A 27,138-nucleotide genomic window follows, 5' to 3' on the forward strand; every position below is an offset into this window, starting at 1 on the left:
ACTAGAGCAACCCAGTCACACATCAGGGTGTGGCCAGATGGAGCAGTCTCAGCGCTGCAGGACTGTTTTAAATGCACTAACTGGGAGATTTTTAAAACAGCTGCATCTCAGGGTGAGTATCATATTAACATTGAAGAATATGCTGAAACGGTGATGAGCTACATTGCCAAGTGCACAGAGGATGTTACTGTGATGAAGACCTATATAGTACGGAACAACCAAAAACCCTGGATGACTGCTGAGGTACGTCAGCTGTTAAAGGCTCGGGATGCTGCGTACAGTGGAGGAGACAAGGCCGCTCTCTGCTCAGCCAGATCAGCTCTCTCCAGAGGGATCAGAGCAGCCAAAAGACGCCATGCAGGGATAATCAAGGAGAACCTCTGTAGCACAGGAAACACCAGGCAAATGTGGCAGGGGGTTCAACAAATCACTCAGTACAAGACCAGGCAGAGGATTGAGGACAGTGATGTTTCTCTCCCTGACAGACTCAATGACTTTTTTGCCCGGTTTGAGGCACCAGGAGGGCCAACGAGAGGGGGGACTGGACTCTCCCCTCCATCTGGTCAGCCACCTGTGGCCATCAGCCCAGCTGACACCAGGAGAACCCTGACCAAGATCAACCCTCGGAAAGCAGCCGGCCCGGACAACGTTCCGGGGAGGGCGCTCCAAGCCTGTGCTGATGAGCTGACAGATGTTCTAACAGACATTTTCAACATCTCTCTCTGTCAAGCCACTGTACCCAGATGCTTCAAAACATCCATCATCGTTCCAGTTGCAAAAAAGTCTGTTGTGTCCTGTCTGAATGACTACCGTCCTGTTGCATTGACCCCAATAGTGATGAAGTGTTTTGAACGGTTAATCAAACCACACATCACATCCAGCCTACCTGCATCACTGGATCCTCATCAGTATGCCTACCGTTCAAACCGTTCCACAGAGGATGCAATATCCACCACCCTGCATACAGTACTCACCCATCTAGAACAGAGAGACAACTATGCTAGAATACTGTATGTTGACTTCAGCTCTGCATTTAACACCATCTTGCCGCAGAGACTGATGGATAAACTTCTCCTCCTGGGCCTAAACCCCACCCTCTGTCACTGGATACTGGATTTCCTGTTGGAGCGACCACAGTCAGTTCGTGTTGGGAAAAAAATCTCCAAATCCATCACACTGAGTACAGGATCCCCCCCAGGGATGTGTGCTCAGTCCTCTGCTGTACACGCTGCTGACCCATGACTGTGTGCCAAGGCACAAGAACAACATGATTGTTAAGTTTGCAGATGACACTACAGTCGTGGGTCTCATTCATGGGAATGAGGAATCCTATTACAGAGAGGAGGTCAATCTGTTTGAGAGATGGTGCAGAGACAACAACCTGGTGCTCAATGCGGAAAAGACCAAGGAAATGATCGTGGACTTCCGTAGATCAAAACCTAAGCACACACCCCTCTGCATCAGTAATCGTGAAATGGAAAAGGTGGAGAACATCAAGTTCCTGGGAGTACAGATCTCTGACAACCTTTCCTGGTCCAAAAACACCACTGGGCTAGTGAAGCGAGCCCAACAGAGATTGTACTTCCTGAGGAAACTCCATCAGGCCTCACTACCTCCCAGTATCCTCACCACATTCTACAGGGGGGCAGTGGAGAGTGTGCTGACGTACGCCATCTCTACCTGGTTCTCCAGCTGCAGTGCGGCGGACAAAAAGGCCCTGCAAAGAGTGGTGAGATCAGCGGAAAAGGTCATTGGAGCCTCACTTCCCTCTGTCCAGGACATATTCCTAAGCCGCTGTAGGAATAGGGCCCAGAAAATAGTGAGAGACCCCTCTCACCCTCTGAACAACTTCTTTAAGCTCCTACCCTCCAAGAAGTGCTATCGCAGCTTAAGATGCTCCACCACCAGGCTGCGGAACAGCTTCCTGCCTCAAGCTGTCAGGATGCTCAATGCACTAGCGTCCTAAATCTTCCCACTGGACTGTATTTATTATTTATTTATTCATCATTGGGATGTCTGTTTGTAATGTATGTGATCTTGATCCCTGAGAAACGCCTTCTCGTTTTGTTGTTCGATCAACAAAATGACAATAAATTTGATTTGATTTGATTTGATTTGTATTAGCCGTTATCTCGCTGGGGAAGAGGGGTGTGCAGCTGAAATGAGTCGTAGTGAAACAAATGGCATTCGAGAGGGCCTAGTTCAGTGCTCCGCTAACGTGTCCGATTTTTGGACTGGTTCATCTGCTGCTCAATAACTCTCACGGTCCTCTGCTTGCGATCATTGTGATTCATCATGTATTGATCCATTTATTCAAAAGATCCAAAGACAAAGAAGCGGTGCATTATGGTATCAGTTCTATATTTCTGCATCCGGTACGTCACGGACTAGGCCACGTGTCTTGGCCCCATAACGCGGAAGCAAATCGCTCCTGTATGTTACCCTGCGCCACTGAGCAGTTTGTATAGGAATGAATGGGCGGCCATTTTCCAGTCCGTGGTCCATCCTTTATAATGGCCGTTTCTCAATTCGCGTACTTGTGTGTGCTAGTGGACTCCTGAAACGTCATCAGTCGTTGCCCGAGCACTGTTCCAATTCGAAGCACGCATCAAGCGAGTACTGTCGTAAAACCCGGAAGTGTTCGTGACGCGTGCTCGATCTCGCCGTTTCACCGAGCATGCATCGGAGCATGGACATATTAAAGGATGGACCACAGACCGAAAATGGCCGCCCATTCATTCCTATGGAAACTGCTCAGTGGCGCAGGGCATCATACAGGAGCGATTTGCTTCCGCGTTATGGGGCCAAGACACGTGACCTATTCCGTGACGTACCGGATGCAGAGATCTTCTTCTTCTTCTAGTTTAGTGGTGGATCATAGTTTTTCCCCATATACCGCCACCTACTTGACTACTACACAGGAGTTTGTGACAAGGACGTTGGCAAATGAGACTTTAAATCGTAAAAATAAATTCAAAGAAAAAACCAAACTAACGAAACAAAATAAAACAAACTAACAAAAGAAATGAATAAATAAAAAATAAAATAAAAAAATATATATACTTAGGGTTAAATTCTTCTAATTAGGTTAGTATCTTTTAGCTAATTTATCAGCAATTTCATTGCCATATATTCCATGGTGGGCTGGAATCCAACAGAACTGAATAACTAAACCAAGGCTTATAATATTTAAAAGAAGATGCTTTACCTCTATCACCAAATCTTCACGTATTGAATTAAACAACCCCCTATTAAAAGTAAGTATTTAGCTTGACTAAGGAGAATATATTCACAGAACATCATTTTGTATTGTCTGTGTGTCCCCTAATATGACAAATGATTAGAATTACATGTTTACTGAATTCATACAAATACTGCATATGACATAAGCTAATGACTGTATGAATAGGATATATTAAGCTATATTGTTCTATAAATTAACAGTCCCCTCACTCTGTATTTACATGTATAGTAATCTGTGTTTTGTAATCTTTAGGGCCAGAAGTGTGGATTATCGGGGACAACTACGTCCGCCGTGGAGAGGAGAGAGCCAAGGAAACCTGTGGCCCCCACCTTGGCCTAGAGGCCAGGGTCAGTTGGTTTGGCTGGGGCGGGCTGAGATGGAAGACCCTCATCCCTTTCTTCCTGCAGTCCCTGAGAGGAAGAACAGCCCCGGATGTCCTGCTCATCCACTGTGGCGGCAACGACCTCGGACGCCTGGAGGGAGTTGAGGTTGTTGCCGCAATGAAGCAGGACCTGCAGTACCTCCACCGGCAGTTCCCAGCGATGCTGATCGTGTACTCCAACATCAACGAGAGACGCCGGTGGAGGGCTGACCATCCGGGGAAGCTAAATCACGCTAGGAAATGGGTGAACAGTGTGATGAACGCAGTTGTTAGTGTGTAATCCAGAGTGGGTGAAACTGACACTTTTAGGACCAATGCCTTCAGCCTTCTCCACTCTGAATTGTAATTTCAACAGTTTTCAATACTGTAAAATATAATCCAGGTCCTTAATCTTTATTCGATGATGCTCTTCTCTGCGTATTTGATAAATCAGTAATTATAACCTTTTTGGTAATCATTTGCGTTTATCACACTGTTCATTCATTTCACTGTTCTTCCTCTCATTCCTTTCCTTACTTCTTCTTTAGGCTACCTGTCTTTGTTTCCCCTTCCACTCTTCTGCCCCGGCCAAACAGCCAAAAAAAGTGTTTTGTTAAAATTTGGGGTGGGGGGTCTTGTAATAAAAGCTTTTTTTATTGTAACACTTGGTTCAAATCCTATTTCTTACACATGCAGCCATTTGGACACCATTCTATGATAGCTGATAACCAAGGTACACACTGTAATACTATAATCAAGAGGACATACAGGCAGTTCAAATAAAAAGAGATAGAACTTTATTGATCTGGAAACTTCATAAATATGTAAGATTGCTCCATATAATACCATAGTAACATAGTAAACGTATGTAGGCCTAAAAAATTCAGTTCAATGTTATTGCTTAAGAAACAGATTCCTTCCAACTAACTATTTACGAAAAATGCAATCAATAATTTATATAAAAGTAAATGTTTACATATCTACCAGCAACGAAGTTGGAGTAGCCTACTGTTGGGAAAATTAACCTGCTGAGTACATCACATGTACATTACAAATATAGTTAACTCCTACCCTAGCCTGATGAGCACATCACATGGCAGACACATTACAATATAGTCAACTCTTGCTCTAACCCAACGAACACATAACACAAACATGATAATATAGTCAGGTCAAGGCCGGAGCCGAAGGCCCCATTTCTCCTCCAGGCAAATGGTAGACACTCAGACAATGCACCAGTCATCCTCAAGAATGGGAGGGCCACATTAAATTATCACACAGGAGACACTTCGGGGGGGCGCTCCCCCGTTTTAATTTATCACACAGGAGACACTTCGGGGGCACTCCCCCGTTAGGAAGAACACAAGAAGATACACATGCATACTAGGGCCTGGGAGCTAGGTCAAGCAAAAACACACAGAACCACACACATCTCAAACGCACACACCTCATCAAGAGGAGGATACAGCATAAGACTGTATCACACAGGGACTTTTCATCTTCTTCTGAAGCAGACCTTCCACGGAGGCGAAGCTCTGGACGAACCATCAGCGCTGATTAGGGACTTAGACATATTCGATTTCTCACGCTTTATGACTCTGTATAACCATTGCCACTTTACTTAATAAATCCAAGGTCCTCGTGCCGACAGACTTTATTACCTCTCCGTCTCATTTTATCTGGTCCAGTAACTAGACAGACCGTTTTTCCCCTCAATTTGGTGACCCCGACGTGATCTTTCGTTGAATTGAACCGCAACTGGGAAACGAGAGACGGAGAGCGGCACGACCTCGGGACCCCGGAGCACCGGACCGATTCCTGCAGTCACACCTCGCGCGCGCCCAACAAAAGGTAGGCAGAACCTGTTGATAAAATCCAAACTCTGCATAGTTATATAGGAACCACATTAGGAGGTGAGACTGTGAGAGCGGTTCGCTACGGGATATCTCGTGGGGACGAATAGGACTGTATCCCAGCATTTCCCCATAAACCCGATTGACCCTGAACGCGTGACACATCGAATATCGGCTCGTTGCATGGTGAAGGAATACCCACGAGACCATAGGGCCTATAAGAATCGGGCATAGTGATACAAGACTACCGATGGCCAAGTAATGGATGTGTAATAAATACACCTGCGTCTTAAAGAGGGTTGTGATCCCCACCGGCGTTTTAAAGAGGGTTTAGTATCCCCACCGGCGTTTTGAAGAGGGTTTAGTATCCCCACCGGCGTTTTAAAGAGGGTTTAGTATCCCCACTGGCGTTTTAAGAGAGTTGTGATCCCCACCGGCGTTTTAAAGAGGGTTTAGTATCCCCACCGGCGTTTTGAAGAGGGTTTAGTATCCCCACCGGCGTTTTAAAGAGGGTTTAGTATCCCCACCGGCGTTTTAAGGGAGTTGTGATCCCCACCGGCGTTTTAAAGAGGGTTTAGTATCCCTACCGGCGTTTTGAAGAGTGTTTAGTATCCCCACCGGCGTTTTAAAGAGGGTTTAGTATCCCCACCGGCGTTTAAAGAGAGTTGTGATCCCCACCGGCGTTTTAAAGAGGGTTTAGTATCCCCACCGGCGTTTTGAAGAGAGTTTAGTATCCCCACCGGCGTTTTAAAGAGGGTTTAGTATCCCCACCGGCGTTTTAAGAGAGTTGTGATCCCCACCGGCGTTTTAAAGAGGGTTTAGTATCCCCACCGGCGTTTTTGAAGAGGGTTTAGTATCCCCACCGGCGTTTTAAGAGAGTTGTGATCCCCACCGGCGTTTTAAAGAGGGTTTAGTATCCCCACCGGCGTTTTGAAGAGGGTTTAGTATCCCCACCGGCGCTTTAAAGAGGGTTTAGTATCCCCACCAGCGTTTTAAGAGAGTTGTGATCCCCACCGGCGTTTTAAAGAGGGTTTAGTATCCCCACCGGCGTTTTGAAGAGGGTTTAGTATCCCCACCGGCGTGTTAAAGAGGGTTTAGTATCCCCACCGGCGTTTTAAGAGAGTTGTGATCCCCACCGGCGTTTTAAAGAGGGTTTAGTATCCCCACCGGCGTTTTGAAGAGGGTTTAGTATCCCCACCGGCGTTTTAAAGAGGGTTTAGTATCCCCACCGGCGTTTTAAAGAGAGTTGTGATCCCCACCGGCGTGTTAAAGAGGGTTTAGTATCCCCACCGGCGTTTTAAAGAGGGTTGTGATCCCCACCGGCGTTTGTGTATTAAATAATTCTATGTGGTAAGAAGGTTAGAGTCCTTTATCAGGGTTAGAGTCCCTTTGCAGAGGAAACGGTATGCCTGGGGCATGAGTGACACACAGAGAGAATAAGATAAACTAGGCTTGTTGCGTGGTGAAAGAACACCCTCGAGGCCTAAGGCTCGCCGCCCTTGATAAGTGAATCTGAGGTGCCCGAAGAAGCACAACGATTTCTTGGCCATATATTCATTGCATATGCGGGGACTGACGGACAGACGCCTGACAGTGTGTGTATGCGCGAGACAGAGAGAGACAGAGTGGCTGTGTGTGGGTGGAAGAGGCCCAGAGAGAGAGAAAGAAAGAGAGGGAGCGTATTTGTGGGCCGGCTAAATATAGAAATAAATCAATCAATGATAACCCGGCTATGTGTGCAACGCTTGCTTGCTTTGTTATGCTCAACGCTATTTTGCCGTGTCTGATGATTGTGAGTGCGGTAGCAGACGGATAATGGCATTGACCACAGCGGACGGGAATAGTAGACACCTGTTGCCCCTCACTAGTAAGGTGTGAGCGGCTGGGCATATATCTCTGTCCAGACTCCCTGTGCATGTGTGTCAGAAAGAGAGAGAGAAAGGCTGTGAGCGATTCTGTGTGTGTACGTCAGTGTGTACGTGCATGTCAGCGAGTATGCGTCAACGTGCGTTTGGGTGTGTACGTTTGCGTGAGAGAAAGCTTGATAGAGGGAAAGAGAGAACCTGTGAGTGAATCAGTGGGTGTGTGTGCGTGGTCCGCTCTATCTTTGCCCGTTGGAACGGGTAAAGGTAGGAATAGATAAATCGATAATAATGAATAATGTCTCTCTGCCGTATTGCTTTGGTCTATGGCTTGACCTGCGGAAATAGATAAATTGACAATGATAAACAACCATTTTTTACTGTGTTGCTTCAATTTACTGTTTGACCCGTTAAAACTAGACCTAGATAAGTTGACAAGGATAAATGATATCTCTTTTACTGTGTTTCGTTGAATTACTGCTGGACCTATCGCATAGATAAACTAACGATACTAAACAATATCTCTTTGCCGCGTTGGTTGACGGTTTAGTCTGTTGAAGCAGATTAATCAATAAGGATGGATAACGACTTAAGGCTATGAGGAATATCTGGATGTATTGAATAACGTCTCTAGGCCCTGTTGTTGTTTTTTGTTTTTTTGTTTTTTCCTCCTTTTTTCTCGATCTCCTCCTCCAAGAGTGACAAGAGTTACCCCCTAGTCTCTCATCCGCTCTCGTGTGTTAGACAGGCCCCACAGAGTTATAGCATCACGGCCGCCATTTTTTGAGTTCTCTGACTCAGTCCCAAGCCACACCTCCCCCTCCCCCTGCTGGACCACTCCAACCTTACCCTTCCCCAACTACATCGCCCCCTGCTGGACCACTCCAACCCTACCCTTCCCCAACTACACCGCCCCCTGCTGGACCACTCCAACCCTACCCTTCCCCAACTACACCGCCCCCTGCTGGACCACTCCAACCCTACCCTTCCCCAACTACACCGCCCCCTGCTGGACCACTCCAACCCTACCCTTCCCCAACTACACCGCCCCCGGCTGGACCACTCCAACCCTACCCTTCCCCAACTACACCGCCCCCTGCTGGACCACTCCAACCCTACCCTTCCCCAACTACACCGCCCCCTGCTGGACCACTCCAACCCTACCCTTCCCCAACTACATCGCCCCCTGCTGGACCACTCCAACCCTACCCTTCCCCAACTACACCGCCCCCTGCTGGACCACTCCAACCCTACCCTTTCCCAACTCCACCGCCCCCTGCTGGACAACAACAACCCTGCCCTTCCCCAACTACACCGCCCCCTACTGGACAGCATTAATACCAATCCAACCCCGACTCTCGATCACCCCCTGCTAGAAGAATTATCCCAGTTACTAAAAAAGCTAAGAAGACAAACCTCCCCGCACCCGGCCTTCAGTGCACGGGCGTCCACAACCCCGACCACCCCCATACCAGGCTGCTGTAAGAAGAAGCGGCGAACGCGCCCACCATGTCGGACGAGCGACGAAGAGCCCCCGGAGAGGATTGGCAGGACGAACACCAGAGAAGCCAAGACAGAGAGCGATTCTCAGCCTCCCGGCCCACTGACAGCCACTCACCCCCACCCTCGCCGGAGAGGGCTCACCTACCCATGGCATCCAAGCCAAAATTGTTCTGTCCCCTGGAATCGACAACACCAGTTCAGTCCCAGCCAAAAGCCCCCGCCTCATACACCCTACCTTCCCCATTAATGACCCCCTCCCAGTTCAGCCCTGACCCGGATCATTTAAGGGACCCCCGTACCAATAAGAGCGAGCCCCACCGCCCCCGGCCAGGTATACAAGAGGCTTTTATGGCACCTCTATTGATAGATGCGGAGGGAAGGGCAGCATACACACCATGGAGCCACCGAACATGGCCACCCTGGTCGCCCACTTGCCAACGCTCACGGCAGGAGCCTCGGCCTGGATCAGAAGATTTGAAACTGAGACGTCTGGCGATCTCCTGACCCTGGGAGACATACGGGCCATCATCGGCAGGGCACACGGTGCCAGACGAATCATTGAACTGGAGACACTGACCAAGACTGAGGCCCTACCTGAAAACACCCCCTTCGACGCTTACCGAAACCTCTTCTGGGAGAGTCTCAGGGCGCTCTTCCCAGCCGACGCAGGCAGAGTGGGAATCTCCGGCCTGACCATCAAACCTGAAGAATCTATCTTTCAGTACATAGAGAGAGAAGGATTGTGGACGGATAATAATGACTGTCCCCCACACAGTAGCAAACTGGCGACACAGACATTCCAGCGGGCAATAATACAGGGACTGCCACCCACGGTCCAGAGGAGACTGAAGACAGTGGTGGCACTGCACTCCAAGCCATGGACGGAAAGGGTGGATCACCGTGATCACCACCACCGACTCGAGGAAGACAAACGACTTGAAAAGGATGATGATTACGAGGAATTGAAGAAGCAACTCGTGAGGATGCAGATCAAGGAGCAAGCCGAGAAATCCCAGCAACCACAATACCAAAACCAAGGACACAGAGGAGGAATAGGAGGAAGAGGAGGAAGAGGCAGAGGAGGGCCACAAACATCTCCATGGACATGTTTCCATTGCGGGCAACAAGGACATTGGATCAGGAACTGCCCCCTTCAACGCCGTGATCAACACCAGATGGGCTCCCCACCACAGCCTCAGTATCCCCCTCATTCCTCTCGGGAGGCAACGGCGGAATCACCCTTACCCTCAGGAACATTACCAGCAACCCGTACCAAGGATGGGGCAACCCCACGTTAGGGTCGACTCGGGCGTGCGGTGTAAACACTGACTCTGCCTATTTTGTGTTCGGGGTATCCCATTCCGGCCCGGACACGGCGGCTTTGTTGAAAATAAATTTCAGAAAGGCCCCCACCACACCCACCGCACCAGCCTCCAGGGCTAACACGGCAACTCCCAAACCCCCGGCCCGACCCATCATGACTCGCGACGGCCCGGTCACAATTTTTGATTTAGATTCCGTGGGGCAGCTCCCCACCCACGATTCCATCGCGCTCGCGACCGGCTACGCAGACGATAACGCATGGCTCAGCTGGATTGCTGCTATGATCCGATTCCAGGGGCTGTCCGACTGCGTAGCCTGTGCGTCAGCTCGCCCCCATCTCATCTCGACCCCAGTACTGTTCGATTTTACCAGCGACCCCATCGGTTCGCACTGCATGTTAGCTCTGTTTGTTACCCCCAAACCGGCCGGCTACGGCCTCCTTAGCTCTCTGTTTCCACCCGGCCTTAACGACTCACTTCCCCCGGTGTACTCCCCTGGGGAGTACACCCACTCTTGCATCACCAGGGTCGGGACGGTAAATGTTGGGGCGGTACCACCTTCGTGGTGCCACTCCATCACGAACGTTACGCTTTGGCCCAACATGACCGAACCGGGCCTAGGACGCCAAGACCTATTCTGGTCCTGTGACAAATTCACCCTCAGACTTACACTCCCGGCACAATGGTCCGGAACCTGCATTATAGTGCGCCTACTTATGCCCGTCACGCTCTTTACCCGGGGTTCGCCCGGGCCCGATAACCAAACTACCTCTCGACACCGCCGCGACACCGCTCTGACCAACCACTTTGACCTAACCAAGAACACCCCCACGTACATGGATAGCATAGGCATTCCCCGGGGCGTTCCAAACCAGTTTAAGTTAGCAGACCAGATAGCCGCGGGTTTCGAGAACATACCCCTTATCTCTGCCATAATTCCAATCACCCCCAACAAAAACGTAGATCGCATTAATTACATTCACTACAACGTCCAGCGCCTATCCAACCTGACTCGCGACGCGGTAGAAGGGTTGGCCTCACAACTGGCCGCCACCTCTCTGATGGCGTATCAAAACCGTCTAGCCCTGGACATGTTGTTAGCCGAGAAAGGGGGGGTCTGTTCGATGTTTGGGGCTCAGTGCTGCACCTTCATTCCCAACAACACGGCCCCTGGCGGGTCAGTGACAAGGGCCCTGGCCGGCCTTCGAGCTCTTTCCGTCCAGATGGCAGAGGACTCTGGGGTCGACAACCCCATGGAGAAATGGATGACTGACATGTTCGGCAAGTGGAAGGGCCTTCTCATGGCCGTCCTGTCATCCCTGGCTTGCTTTGTCGGGATTGTGGTCTGCTGCGGGTGTTGCTGCATCCCCTGCGCCCGCACCCTCTGCTCACGCCTCATCACCACGGCCCTCGAAAAGGAGAAACAACAGCCCCCTCCCTACTCCGAAGCAGCCCCCCTCATGCCCCTGCTGGAGTTCCCGGACCAGCTTCCCCTGGACGACCAGATAGCGCCTGCAAACTTTGACTGTGAGTATGGCCTCCATCACCCTGCACCCTTTGACTTTGAGTACGAGCTCCCCTACACACTCCCAACCCCCGCCATCGACTGCGTCCCCGCCGAGCCGGACATCTACCCGTGAGTGCTAGTGGCCTCTCCGGGTGCACGGCCCCGGCGTCCTGTTTCCACCACCGTATGCTGAAATCCCACCACAACGCCCCCCCCCCCCCCCCGCCTGTGACGTGCTAGTAACCTCTCCAGGTGGGCTGCCCCATTCCCATCCCCGCCAACGGCACCACCCCCCTCCCACCTGATGCACCCACGTCGCCCGGACCAGGGATCTGCGTTCCGGTACCAGGGGCTGCGGCCCGTTCCCTTAAGGCTTGAGGGCGCCCCTGGCTGTATTCGCTTCTGTACGCTTCACTGTTTTTAGCCGCTCCCATATCTATGCCCGCGTCTACGCAACCGACGCCGGGAACGTAAATGTTGTTGTTTATATCGCTGTCCCACTAGATGGAGCTCGGGGATACACACGGGCGAGATTCCAGGGGCCTTGATTGCCCGTTTATCAGATGAGGTCCTGAGCGCAGTTGAATAAAAGGGTCTAATGCTCAGGTGGCGCCTTGCGACCACCTGCCCGTGATGACGCTCAGGACTATTCCGTGGTTTCAGTTGTTCCCGTGCCCCGGGCCTACCCTGGATACCCCATGCGTGTGATTGCTTATTGTTACATGACCAGTTAACTCCTCCTCACATCCTTAGTGTGTGGTCATCTAGGGATGGGTTGAGGGGGATTGCCATTTGTCGTGTACCTCATATCTTTCTGATATTATTATTATTATTTAGGGACACGTTTCATGGTTGCATTTCTTTCCTGTGATTGTTATTGTGTAGTGTTTGTGTGATTGTTGCATTTTGTTTATATCGTTATTGTTTACTGTTAGTTTTGTTGTTGCATTTTGTTGTTGTTGTTATGGTTTGGTGTTGGTTTTGTTGTGTATCATCTGCTGCCAGTATTGTTGGTATTGTCTGCTCGCGATGTAAGGCCGGGGTGGATGCCACCCCCTAGGTGGGGTGTGTATGGCATACCCATGTCTGAAGCATGGGTGGCGTTTCTCCCACGTGGTTCCCCATACACCCGGTCCAGCGAGTTGTTTTAGTCCCATGCTCATGGTTGTTTGTTTTTATGATCATTTTGCCTTCCTTCTGTTATTTCTAATGGTAGTCCCGCGCTGGAGTCCTATCCCTCGTACCCCTAATGAGTAAAAGTCGTCTTGCGACGACTTGAGGGGGATATGTCAACTCTTGCCCTAACCCAACGAACACATAACACAAACATGATAATATAGTCAGGTCAAGGCCGGAGCCGAAGGCCCCATTTCTCCTCCAGGCAAATGGTAGACACTCAGACAATGCACCAGTCATCCTCAAGAACGGGAGGGCCACATTAAATTATCACACAGGAGACACTTCGGGGGGGCGCTCCCCCGTTTTAATTTATCACACAGGAGACACTTCGGGGGCACTCCCCCGTTAGGAAGAACACAAGAAGATACACATGCATACTAGGGCCTGGGAGCCAAGGTCAAGCAAAAACACACAGAACCACACACATCTCAAACGCACACACCTCATCAAGAGGAGGATACAGCATAAGATTGTATCACACAGGGACTTTTCATCTTCTTCTGAAGCAGACCTTCCACGGAGGCGAAGCTCTGGACGAACCATCAGCGCTGATTAGGGACTTAGACATATTCGATTTCTCACGCTTTATGACTCTGTATAACCGTTGCCACTTTACTTAATAAATCCAAGGTCCTCGTGCCGACAGACTTTATTACCTCTCCGTCTCATTTTATCTGGTCCAGTAACTAGAGAGACCGTTTTTCCCCTCACTACCCAAATAATGAATTGTAATACACCAACATTGTCAACTGTCATACATAGCTAACCATAACCCTGTCATACATAGCTAAACAAGCAAATGAAAATGAAATACCTACCAACGCAACTGAAATGTTAATATTAGACAATTAACAATATTATGAAAATTACGTAGGTCTCCCATAATCATTCAGGTAATCAATACGTCCGTGCCTGTTACAGCTATTTCAATGATATGTGTTATATATCCGTGTTCAACGCCATTCATGTTAAGTAAAAGGACAAATCTCAGACTTTGGAAGTTAATGGAGTTAATGGAAGTTAATTCGGAATTTAATTTAATTCGGAGCCGTGCACTTCAAAATAGGTCCATAGCAAGGAGCCGTTTGTTTCAGTATGGCTCCTTTCAGCTGCCCACCCAACATCAACTGCTAATAAAACGCTTGAGGAGGCGTTTTGAAAAGAAAAAACGTACATTTTTTTAGAACAGGGTAGAAAGATAATTATGAGCCTTTGATTGATATCCAGACATTTTTTGCGGAGACACAATCCTGTTCCCCACTTGTATTGGAGTGGACGGCGATATCTACTTCTGGGCCACATGAAATGACGGACCCCCGTCCACTGCCAGCTTAAACAGCTGCAATACCAGGCTTGGCCTCTGAGCACTGGTGGATTGCGGAAGTAAGCCCCTATCCTGGGGGCCTGCATCGGAGGTGGCTCGTGTGTGCTTGCAATCGCTATAAATCCCAGGATGCATTTCGCACTCGCAGCAGTACGATGGCGGACAATATGGAGAAGACGCTGTAGCTTAAGTTACTCTTAACTCATATATATATTTATATAATATATAATATAATAATAATAATAATAATAATAATAATAATAATATAAGATAATATATAAATATATATATATATAAAGTCGTGTGTGTATAGCTTATACACATGACAGGACACGCATATCTTTTCAATTTTTATTCATTCAGAATATTTACATACTATTTGAAAATGAAAGAGGCTGGGATTTTTTTTTATATCATTTGTTTATATTGTTCAGTAGTATATGCCTAAATGAGGCCGTAGCACAGTTAACGGACGAGCAGAGGTGGTGACGTCATCGAGTCCGCTGCTGTTCCAATTGCAGGTACGTACTCGCGTGCTCGCAAGTCTGTGCTTGAAGTACGGACTTGCCAAGTACGTGCTTGCAAGTCATCGAGTCCGTAGTACGCGTGCTAGGAATTGAGAAACGGCCTAAATGTCCTACGACGACGTCCTAAGGATCGTAAATCAGCACTCACGTGTCGAAACATCTAAACTAAATCTGATTTGCGGCGCGTCAAAATCTGATTTGCGGCGCGTCAAAATCTGATTTGCAGCGCGGCGGGCGCGTTCACGTATTTTGCGGCGCGTCAAATGCTGCTCGAGTTGAAATATTTAAACTTTTCGGCAGCAAACGCATGATGACAGCCAATCAGCATTCAACAGCGTTGCCACGGAGGCGTTACCACTGAGTGACATGCCGTAACAGCCAATCAGTGTTACTCCCTTGGAGTGACCTAGAGCTCACAACTGTTACATTTATTTAGTAACTCGAAAAAACCCACAAATCAGCATTCTGTGGTGTAGTTGTGTTTACAGTTAAACTAAACTATAGTAGTATGTGTATGTATAAGTATGCTAAAGGGCTAGCATAACAACCCCAAACAAAACCCAGTTGGGTGCCAGGCAGCACCAGCCTTCCAGGCTCCGAATGGTCTCATGAACCCATAAACGACGGGCATTTCGACGTCTCTCCCTCTTCCACAACAGGTAAAGACATGCAATGCTCGTAATGTCGGTTGTGAATGAATTCAAAAGCACCGCGAAACTTCCCGCGCTGCAAAACAGCGGTGCAGCAAAACGTTTGCAGCGCGTCAAAACCTTTGCTGCGCCGCAAAACTTGATTTGCCGCGCCGCAAAACTTGATTTGCCGCGCCGCAAAACCTCGGCGTCAACGCGTTCGGGCAGCAAATGCATCTTTTGGTGTGAACTCAGGGTGACAGATAGCACTAAGTGTAATACATGTCAGTTAAAACGTATCCTTTTTAATTAATCGCAAAATATTATTTACACTGGTAGGAATACATATTTAGTTTGAGTGTCTCTGACACTTTGCCTGACGAACCCCAAGATGTTAGGAATAGGTAGGTAGGCACTGCCAGTGCCTACCGTAGGCTACATGTAAGTGTCGATAGTATGTCAGATTAGCTCCAGGCTACTGTCAGAACATAGTGGCTGGGTGGCTGTCATCGGCTATTTTGCTGTATGGTGTGTTAATCTTTCCCTCTCTTACTGCAGTGTCAGATTTAGTTAATTTGGAAGATTTAGTTAATTTAGTTAATTTGGCAGTTCGGGCGAACTGCTACTGTTCCCAGAAGAAAAACGATGAGCCTCACACCCTGCAGGTTACAGTGCTAGGAAGTCAGGCCTGAGTCTGAAATCAAACTCTATCTCGCTTTTCATAGTCTTTTGTGAATCAATGGGACTGTTACTTAGGCCTACCTTTCTGACCACTTTAATTAGATTTACATTTTGTGATTCAAACAGGCCCATCTCGTAATATGTAGCATAATGGATAGCCTAGAGCATGGTTTCAGACCTTCACAGATTCAGTTGCATGTTCAGTCTGTGTGTGTTTTTATTATTATTGTTTCTTGTTGCTGATCCAAAATGCTCTCTTTCTCCAGATCTGCTGTTGCAGATGATAATGTTTTGTTTCATGTCTGCTGTTGCAGATTGTCATGTTGTGTTTTATATCTGCTCTTCCAGACACATGACTACCACTTCACAGGGGAGAAAAAAGCGTGCCAACACCTCTGTCGTGCACCAGTGTTCTGCAGTCGTGGACCAAGGACACAGGTTTATGTGTATACCTCAGGCCTAGCCAAACCTCCTGTATAGTCTACTCAATAATAGTATTCGAAGTTCTTGTATATAGACAGACGCGACTAACACTGACTTAAGTGTTGCTACACAGACAATATGATTTATGTGCCGACATATTTTTTCTTTTTGCTCCAGGGGATTCGCTCCAGGGGATTCGCCCGGAACCCACTGACCAACTTGTGGTCAGAAACCCAAGGTTTGGGTTAGGTGTTTTATTTTAACACATACATGGACACATACCTCCTGAATGCCAAGTAAATATGGCCGAGGGATACACGCACCCCATTTCATTTATTTATTTCTGTTAAATGTATATATGTAAATATTTTAATCAAAGAATTGGAAACGAACATTCCTGAACATTTGTTTAAGGTAACACACTCTGAGCACCTTTTAAAACAAGCCTGAAGACTTTTATGTTTGCATTAGCTTTCTGCTACATCTTAAATACATTGCACTTTCTAAAAAGCTTTTTTAACTTTGCATTTATTTTCTATTTTAATACTAAAATGCCTTTAACTTTCTATTTTACTCATTTCTCTGCATATGTTTTCTTTTACTTATCTATTTTATTGTATGACAATGTTTATATGTGAAGCACTTTGAGTCTGCCTTGTGTATGAAAAGTGTTACATAAATAAAGTTGCCTTGCCTAACACACACAGAACATTTCATTTCTTTCTGTTAAATGTAAATATGTATATATGTAAATTTATATTTTAAAAAAAGAACTGGAAACGAACATTAAATAAACATTTGAAAAGGACGGACGGACACAAACACACACACACCATTTTAATTTCTTTCTGCTAAATGTATACAAAGAACATTAATAAACGTTTGAAAATAGTCATGTGACGTCATGTGTGTTTTAATGTGTAACACTGGGACATCACCCTTCACATCTAAAGGACCTTGATAATTGGACATCAAGCAACAATTTACCCACAGCTGATTGACAGAGCCTGAAAGAGTCAGAGGAATGGTCGTGTCCCAGATATGATATTCTTTGACACTTCTGATGGCCCTCTCCACCAAGATTCCAAGTTGGGCAATACTCACTGGTGAACCTGGCGCCTCTTTTAAATGGCAGCATTATGAGGGTGGCCCCAACTTCAGAAAGCATCTTGTCGATGACAAAGCCTTTGTCAGACATGCATGCATCTGGCTGAAGTAGACTAAGGATTCCTGACTGCTGTGTGATTTCTCTGTCTGATATGGAACCAGTGTACAGCTTAGAAATTAAGGTGATAACTCCACATAGAGCATCAGAAATCAGACCTTTGAAGGTGTTGGTATTCTTGCAGTGGGAGAATGTTTCAGACTGGAGGGTGAGTGATGAGGGTGCCTCACACCTGATTTCTGTGCAGTCTAGAATCACTCGCACGTTAGGACAGTACCGGGCAAAAAATAATCTCGACCAAGATTTATTTTGTCCTTCGGGAAAGCGTGGAAGCTGAGGTATGGCTGTATACGTCCTGATGTAGAGCAACACGGTACACTACAAGAACAACTGCGAACGGGAGCTGCCATTGTTGTTGCTGCTAGACGCGACCGGAAGTTGGATTACCCTACTACGCGTTCCGGAAGAAGGAAGTGTGACATAGGCCTATTGTTATGGCAAGCCATCCCCACCAGAAAGCGGCATCATTTAGACGCGTATCACCTTCATTACGCCGTAAAATACGCCGTAAAATGTAGAAAAACAGCGTATTTTACGCCGTCATGCGCAAAAAAGCGCCGCTTTTTACGCCGCAATTAAGCCTTTCAAGAGCGCGCGTAAAATACGCGCGTTTTGAACATCAAAACGCGCGTAAAATACGGCGTTCCTCTAGCAGGGGAGAGCCGGGTCGATTGAAACACTTTTCAGTTAAACGTCTTTTTCAAAGATGACGTTACGTATACAAATAATTTTAACATGTGATCAACAACTCACAGGTGTGTTCTCTTAGTTACAAGTGAAATTTAATACATATGTTGGACGATCGAGCTGTTTTTTAACTTTGAACGTAAGTTGACATTTGTTTCAAACGCCCCGCCTAATAGGGACGTTTGAAACACACATGTGGGACGATTGAAACAGCATATTTTAAAAATAATCTATTGCCCTTACTCTTGTTTTTATGCAACATACTAGACAACATACTAGTTTACTCGTCATTGCTAAAATTTCACATTATTCCGCATCATATAAATAGGTCAAAATATATTTTTGGCCCGTGCGTAATTATCAAGATGCACATTTCGATTAAAACTCACCTTTCTTCTTTTGGACGACTACATTTTCATTAAATTTACTTATTTCCCTGTCCTAAGTCATGTTTAAGGATACACAGTTGAACATCCTTTTATTTATTTTAAACAAAAACGACCAGGTCAACAGGATATCACGAGACCTGTTACAGCGGAAATGTATCCAAGCGCCGCACAGGGTTAATTTCTTTTCGACACGGACAGCCTGGCGCACAGAAGCATCCGGAGTCTCTGTGGACAGGTAAGTGGCTAAACTTATTTTATCTGATAAATATTGTGTAATAGTCTGCACATTGACATGAACATTATGTTGAAATCATATAACAAGCAGAACTTTGATTAATATTGCACTCTAGCTGATTGATGGTAATGGCTGGAGAAAAAGATAAATCGGCATGCCATGTGTCATGACCAAGAGCAAGGGTGTAGAAGGCTAGCCTATAGCTTATACCCAGCAGTTTTTAAGTGTGCATGTCCACTAAATTCAATTATTATTGTCATAATTTAATGTAGCCGTTGTTATTTTGGATGCGTTACAATCATGGACGAAAAGTAGGCCTACCCAGCGAAATATTTAATAGCCCAGCTCCCACTCATAGCCTAACCCAGGCCTAATAGTTAGTTAGTTAATCAGTCTAGAATGTTAAGTGAATTGTGCTGTAGGCCTACATTTACAGTATTTCCACTGCAAACTAGTGCAGACACATGGACAGTATAGTAGGCTGAATATTTGTATTCTTTGTCACACAGGTGACACAGGTAGTGTGCACTCCCGTCGGTGCAAGCCTCATGCGACCACTTATAACAAAAGACACACTGGACCCACTCTTCCCCAGGCATCGAGGCGCTGAAGAGCTCGGAGCACACGAGGCAGCTGACGTCCTCGCTGGATAGGCCTAAATAAATTGGAGAAGTGGAGGCAGCAATGGTGGTGAACTCTGCTGCCTCCGGAACAGGACAAACTAGGCCTAAGGTGGGGCTGACTCCATCAGCGGGCCAGGTTATGGTGGGAGGAGCAGCTGAGGTGGCAACTCCAGCAACTCCGGCATCAGGAGCGGGCGAGAACAGCCTCTTCTTGGGAGCCCGAGAGGAGGGAGGCTGCTTGGCGGGACGACGCTGCTTCCCAGTTCCCTGCTTTTCCGCCTCTAAACAGGGTTCATACACTTTTGGACCAATGGATTTCCATGACTTTTCCATGACTTTTCCATGACTGTAAACCAAATTTCCATGACCAAACATTTTGTGAAATCTCGGTGTTAACGTGCAAAAGTGATAAAATGTAGTATTAAAACTAACAATGGGAATTCGGAGGCATACTGTATACATTAAATGACACAAAATTGAGAGACAATAGTTTGATTTAAAGAATGAACATTTATAGATATACTGGTTGCATTCACAGCACTGACATCAATAAGAGCTTTAGTATGCAGAAGCATCCAGCTAGTGCAAACATTGATTTCCCTTTTCTAGTGCAAAATGTAACAGAACAGTTGGCAACTAACTCTTTGACCATTAATCAACCAAAACAATTTCACATTTAAACAGCTTTATCAAACACGATGTATTTTGTCTTAACATCGGCGCCATCCCATAGCCTCACATGTAAATCCATCTGTTTGGACTGTAAATAACTATTCAGGCTTTCGTCGAAGAGAATGACGTATGCCCTTTGCTTCATTACGTTGGACAACGTCAGACTCCTGAAGTGGGGAGCGAGACCGAAAGAGCAGAGGAACGAGCATTTGCTTTCGCCACAAGCAAACTGTGTTGCTATCTGGCTATCGGGGAACATTCTTTATAAGAGCAGGCTAGCATCTTCAGATGACTTAAATGAATAATGCGAATTAGCCACCTTCAGTGCCCACATTACCTCCGCAGTAGACCAAAGAGAGAGACGTGCTGTTTGCCGTAGCAGTTGCCCTGGCTGTGGTGTTTAGCGCCTTTCGCATGGCTCGTTAATGCCGCCTCTCCCATGTTAGATATGTCAAACGTTTTGTCACCACATAACCTACATTTAGCTCGGCCCGGGTCTTTGTCGGATGAAACCCATGACATATATTTCTCATTTCGCAACCAAGCATTGTTGAACCTACACTTCCCTGGCATTTTGAATAATTTTGGCTTCCCTCAGATACTGTTGCTATGGCCAACAAACGTTTCAGTTGCGTATGTTTTAGTTTCAGCGCGTGCCTGTTTATACTTTGAGCGTATTTCATTTAAAGGCATATTCATGATTTAAAACTCAGCGTAAATGAACGACAAGAAAATATGAATAAAAAAAAATTCCATGACTTTTCCAAAACTTTTGGGACTTTATTTTTTTCAAGCACTTTTCTAGGCCTGGAAATAACCATTTTAAAATTCCATGACTTTTCCAGGTTTTTCATGACCGTACGAACCCTGTCTAAAGCAGCCCTCACCGGGGTGTCCGTAAGTATAGCAGTTGTCCTGAAAACATTAAATTGGACGTTTTAATGATAATTGAATTACTTTAAATGTGGTAGGTCTACATGACTGTAGACAAAGGAAGTCCAGACAAGATATGAGATGCAAGAGTAACTCCACTTGCCTCTTTCTCCCTCTTCTCTTTGTGATCTTTCTAGGTCCGGCCTTAGGGTAAGGCCGGACGATGTCCGGGCTGAACTTAACAGCCTCTCCCTCAGGCCGGACAGCTTCGTCAGGCCCGGCAGCTCGATCAGGTACATCCATGCCTGCCAAAGGACAAATTTAAAAAATACACACTTTTAAATAAATGTTTATAAACTCACCCTCCTGATCCTGGTTAAATACCCTGATGTGAGAGTTGTGGCCTGGTGGTCTAGGAGCTTCTCTGCCGTCCACTACCCTATGGACTTTTTTATGAACTTGGACTTATGGGACTATTTACTTATCTATTATGAACTCTGTTTAATCCTCTGTTGCTTCTGATGAAGTGTTCCTACCTGAAGTGGCACCTGGAGAAGCGCTGACCTCGTCACCCGAAGCCTGGGGAGGAGGACGGTCTGTGGAATAGGCTCCGGCGAAGTCCTTTTCCTCAAACGCAGAGGGGTTAAAAGGCCAGATCCCTGGACTTGAGAACCCGGAGGTAATGTTGTTCACTGTCGCAGCCTTTGGTAAGGCTTCAGCAACGATGGAGGGCACATCATAAATTGAGATGTTTATCCCTGGGTGTCTCCTCATCCACCTGTCCGCCGCACTGTTTACGTACCCCTTTAGGGGGCCGAAGACACTAATGTCCATTGGCTGCAACCTGTGGGTGCAGTGGGGAGGGAATGACAGCAGCACTATGCCATTGGCTCTGCAGTAATCAATTGCTGCAATTGACAGGTGGGACGGGTGATTGTCCAGCAGGAGGAGCAGCTTCGACTCCTTGGACACACGGGTGTGCCTGGTCAAGTGGGCCAGGTACAGGAGGAAGTCTGGCTCCTTCATCCAGCCAGTTGGGTTGCCGCTGCCAGCACAGCCAACGGGTCCAGGAAGTGGTCTTTGAACCGCTTACGGGGGAAGATGAAGAATGGCGGAACAAGGTCGCCCTGCGCATTGCCTGCCAGGGCAACTGTGACCAGGGTCCCCCTCTCTGCTGAGGTCACTGACCCGACCTGCTTCTGCCCCATCTGGGTGACGACACGGTCTGGCACCTGGACAGTGGTGACCCCTGTAAATAGTTGTGTGAGTATAGTTGTGTATATATATTAGTGGTGAAACGGATCAGTGTGTCCACGGTTCGGTTCAGATAACCGTTTAGGGCCTCGGTTTCGGATACGGTTCGGATTAGGATCGTGTCCGTGATAGTAAAAAGGCAGACTTTTTTTTGACGGAGGGTTTGGGGGAGAAACACAAAAATGAATGAGACCCACAGGCTATTTGCAATGTGTTAATTGTCTGCAATCAGACAACTTGCAAGGCTTTTTTGTACAATAAATGTTCCCCTAAATGCATTTGAAAACATGGTGCACTGAGTGTAACATGTAAGGGATAACGGCCGACGAGGCTTAGAACTCTGGCGACGAGCGCAGCATGAAGCCAGAGTTGCCTCTACCTGTCCATTATTTCCATCGAACCGGTCGACCTCGAAGGCCGTTATCCCGCTTATCACGCGTTTGTATTTATCTCCCGTATATTTAGAATATAATTGTATCAATTACTTTCTTTAAATTTAGGAATCGTTTAAAGCCCAGTTTGTTTTGAACGCTGACAGGCTGAAGGGAGGGGCGGGAAAAGTCTCATTGGCTCGGGCAGCACTGGAGAGAATGCATTCCGCTGGGTCCTAAACACCCTTTGTATCGGACGTAGGCTACAGTAGGCAAAATACGCTACATAAGGCAATGCCTTCATGAAACCGAAATCCGCGGATCTCCAGAATGCTCCGAACTGTGGTAAACGAACCGAACGGATTCGGATACAATTCGAATCCGCTGCAGGCCTAATATATATATATAGTTGTGTGTATATAGTTGTGTTTTTTGTTAATAAAGTTCACATTAAATACCGGTTTCATCAATGTTCCAAATGTCCTTGGCCTGGAACTGGTGCCGGTCCAGCACCGTCTTTAAATTTTGGTGGAACAAGTTTACATTTGTTTGGTTGAAGCTGGACAACCGTTGTTGGCTAGTGGCCTCTGGACGCCGAAGGGAGAGGCTGCCACTGCGCTCCATGAAGGAGGTGAACCAGTCCTTCCCCGCCATGCTCTTCCTCGACCAGGATGCAGGGAAAGGGCAGCTGAAGTGCACTGCCAGCTCAAAGGCAAATTTTCTGACCTGAAGGGGTCATAAAAAGTTTATGTGTGTTTATGTTTATGTTATTTGTTCATATTTATTAATTAAAGCATATTTATTAATTAAAGCATGTGCATAGCATACATGTGTGCCTGTCCTACAACTTATGTAGCCCTTTTCACAACACTGACCTCATTAGGGTTGAGCCCAAAATAAATGGCTGCTGCCCTCTTCAGGTAGTCCCTGACCTTTCCCTCCTGCGCTGCGTTAAAAACCCTATTGTGTGGGTTATAGCCAGGGGACCTAGCCGCTTCACTGCCCTCCGCTTGAGGTAGTGTGACAACGTCACATGGTTAATGTTGTTGGCCAACGCTGCCTGCCTCACTGAGCTCCCAGAATTGACCTCGCTGCAGGCCCTGGCCCTATGGCAAGCCGAGTGTGCCACAATTCGACTTCAATTAAACGCGTTCTGAAACGCCAGCACGCGTGCCCAGAACGCGTTTTGGTTTTCCAGAACGCGTTCCGGCGTTTCAGCGCGCGCCCAGATCGCGTTTTTCCCATGTCATTCGACGCGAACGGGCGACGCGATCGTCTGTTGCCAGGCAGGTTTGGAATGGATTACTATGGATGACGTAGGCCGGTACAATCTATTACTGTGCACCACCAACATTTTTGATCACCAGCCGCCACTGCTGCTGCAGAAATGTCTAACGTAACACTAACCCTACTTGGTCAATGAAAGAGCTAAGCTACTCAAAAGCTATTTTATTCAGAAAAAAACGTCTTTCGTAGCACTCCGCAAGTAGGCCTACGGGTAGCTTATCAACCCCAGAGTACTGGTACTGGTAACAGATAAATTGTAAAAAGACACATGGTGTGAAGTTATTTTTTTCGTTTTGGCAAGTAGCCATGTAATAAGCGGCATAATGTATAGAACGTCGCCGGTCATTATCGGCCTATCGAAAATAAGCCCCTTCGTTTGTTCACCGGCTCCCGGATGAATCAAAAGCAGCGAAAGAATTTCCCCCAAAAAGGGACAATGAAGGATGACTTAACTTAACTACCATAACATTCTGCCGAAATTGCTATTCCATTTTAGATCAAATAGGCTACAGACTGACATGATTATCGCCTCTCAGCTAACAATAGCCTGTTGAAAAAAATGATAGCCGAACTGAAAAAGGATTTAGGCCTACTGCTAGTCCTAATATCAAACAATATATCTAATATCAAACAACGTAATGATTAAGAAAACACAAAGGCCAATTTTTACTGTGAATGTCGCAATCTATCAAAAAACAATTACATAAATACAATAATAAATCATACTTACGTAACGCAACCGTGTTCCAGCCAAGAAAATCTCAACTGATATGATCGTCTGATTCGTCTCTGCTCTTAAAGGCTTTCAAACGTGTTGCCGCGTCCGCGTTCGTGGATCGGAAACGGGTCCGACACGGGACCGCTCAAGATCCGAGATATATCAATAAATAAATCAAATATTAATAAGAAATCAATAAGAAATCATACTTACGCAACCGTGTTCCAGCAAAGAAAATCTCAACTGATATGATCTTCTCGGCTCTTGGTGATAGGCTTTCAAATGTTATGTCGCGTCCGCGTTCGCGGATCAGACACGGGTCCGACACCGCTCAGGATCCGCAATATATCCATAAATAATCAAATAAATAAATCAAATAATAATTAATCAATAATAAATCATAGCTTACGCAACCGTGTTCCAGCTAAGAAAATCTCAATTTATATGATCTCTCAGCTCTTGGTGTACTTTCAGCAGTAAAAGGCGCGTTGGATCCGCGTTTGCGGATCCGACACGGGTCCTCTGGGCGGCGCCAAAACGGATGTGACAGTAACGCGGGTTTGGTGACTCCTATGCGGATCCGCCTAGGAGTCTCCTGCTGTGTGGGAAGATATCTATTCTTCCTCCACCTCTCTCGCTTCTCTGCTTGGTGTCGCTGACGCTTATTGTTTGCCTCCCTCGCTCTTGTAACGTCACGTACGTGGAAAAAAAAACAACGAAGCTCTGAATACTGATTTAAGCTACGAATACAATTTCCGAGTAGCCGTTAGCTGTAAAAATCCATAGATAAGCCGCACCGTTATATGAGCCGCAGAATCGGAAAATGGGAAAAAAGGGTTAGTATAATCTGCAACACTTTATTACAGCACAGACACCCGACAATGGTTAATTAGGTGATATTAGAAAATTTCCCACGGCACACCTGACGATCTCTCGCGGCACACTGGTTGAAAATCACTGGGTTAGACAGCCTTCAAACTTAGTGGTCAAGCAAAGAACAGGGAGTTGCTCATTCTGCATACCTAATAACTCGCACAAAACGTCTAACTGATCACTGTTTTGATTGTTTGTTTTGTTTTGTCTTGTTTTTGTTTCATTAATTTTTTATTTATGTTTATTTATTTATTTTTTCCACAATGTCTTTTTTTTAAACGATTTATTATGACTATATGCTCTGTAAGGTGACCTTGGGTGTCTTGAAAGGCGCCTCTAAATTAAATGTATTATTATTTATTATTTTAATAGAGTGGCGAAGTCATGCCTCTTCCGGTAGAGCTCATGGGACCTATGAGATCGGAAAATATGAATGGGTGTCAATCGAGAGAAAATAATTATTTTCTGGTCCCAGTCTTTATATGCCCTGGATTACACATATGTTGTTTGTGGATTTAAATGATAATTTTTCATGCAAAGAAAACAAAACATTTTCATGAAGAAGTTTGATAATTTTAGGTTTTATGTGAGGCCGCTATGTGAACTACAGCTCTTCGCTGCTCTCGACGCGAATGATATACGTCACCACACCCGCACTTGGAACTCGGCACAGAGATAGCACATAGAGATGGGACATAATTAAAACTCTCCACATGCCCCGACTTATAGTGGTTTTCACCTCTTTCTATGCTTTTATCCTCGCCTTGAAAGAAAGTGGTGAAGTGGAGCAGAGATCGCCATCTCTGTGCCGAGTTCCAAGTGCGGGTGTGGTGACGTATATCATATGCGTCGAGAGTAGCGAAGAGCTGTAGTTCACAAAGCGGCCTCACATAAAACCTATAATTATCAAACTTCTTCACGAATTTTTTTAGTTTTCTTTGCATGGAAAATTATCATTTAAATCCACAAACAACATATGTGTAATCCAGGGCATACAAAGACTGGGACCAGAAAATAATTATTTTCTCTCCATTGACACCCATTCATATTTTTCGATGTCATAGGTCCCATGAGCTCTACCGGAAGGGGCGTGACTTCGCCGCTCTATAGCCGGAGTGAATAACTAATAGCCGCGGCTATTAGTCATTCAAAAACCGTACGGAATCCGTACGGAATTCCTGCCAAACCGCACGGATTCCGTACGTTTTTCGTGCGGTTTTGCACTTTTACCGCGCCATTCTGGGGCCAGTTAGTGGCCTTCTTGGCTTTCCATATACAGATTCCGTACGGTTTCCGTGCGGTTTTGCACTTTCACCGCGCCATTCTAGGGCCAGTTAGTGGCCTTCTTGGCTTTCCATAAATGTGCGACTGGCTCGTAGTGGCTGTAATTCTGCACAACGGCTGAATTTCAGGAATGTCTTCAAATAATGTGTTAGGGGCCCACTAATATCTTTATTAAAGCATCCATATAGTAGCATGCCATGGGACATTTAAATATTCGGTCATTCAAACTGAT

At 46.5% G+C, this 27,138-nt stretch overlaps 1 protein-coding gene and 1 long non-coding RNA gene across 3 annotated transcripts; one reads left to right on the forward strand and one right to left on the reverse strand.

The window, feature by feature from the left end:
- Positions 1-18,549: 18,549 nt before the first annotated feature.
- Positions 18,550-19,510, forward strand: LOC115554627 (uncharacterized). The gene is made up of 2 exons (XR_003978628.1): positions 18,550-18,951; positions 19,461-19,510. It is a non-coding gene; the product is annotated as an uncharacterized LOC115554627 (long non-coding RNA).
- A 406-nt stretch (positions 19,511-19,916) lies between these two features.
- On the reverse strand, positions 19,917-22,466 carry LOC115554626 (uncharacterized). 2 transcript variants are annotated; one of them, XM_030371416.1, is made up of 3 exons: positions 21,656-22,466; positions 21,283-21,424; positions 19,917-21,161 (listed from the first exon to the last, which is right to left on the reverse strand). In XM_030371416.1, the coding sequence occupies exons 1-3, from the start codon at positions 22,143-22,145 to the stop codon at positions 20,942-20,944; spliced, it is 852 nt and encodes a 283-aa protein (XP_030227276.1). In that variant the 5' UTR covers positions 22,146-22,466; the 3' UTR covers positions 19,917-20,941. The 2 variants fall into 2 exon arrangements, with proteins under 2 accessions (XP_030227276.1, XP_030227277.1); XM_030371417.1 differs by having other exon boundaries at positions 21,002-21,424.
- Between the last annotated feature and the right edge of the window lie 4,672 nt (positions 22,467-27,138).

The sequence above is a fragment of the Gadus morhua genome, chromosome 11, assembly GCF_902167405.1.
Source record: "Gadus morhua chromosome 11, gadMor3.0, whole genome shotgun sequence".
Lineage (NCBI taxonomy): Eukaryota > Metazoa > Chordata > Actinopteri > Gadiformes > Gadidae > Gadus > Gadus morhua.

Excerpts from the sequence above, each read along its gene's own strand:
- LOC115554626 (XM_030371416.1), bottom strand. The coding sequence starts at position 22,145 with ATGAAGGAGCCAGACTTCCTCCTGTACCTGGCCCACTTGACCAGGCAC. Across the intron at positions 21,425-21,655 it reads TTCTCCAGGTGCCACTTCAG|GCATGGATGTACCTGATCGA; the intron begins GTAGGAACACTT and ends GTCCTTTGGCAG. Across the intron at positions 21,162-21,282 it reads AAGAGAAGAGGGAGAAAGAG|GACAACTGCTATACTTACGG; the intron begins GCAAGTGGAGTT and ends TAATGTTTTCAG.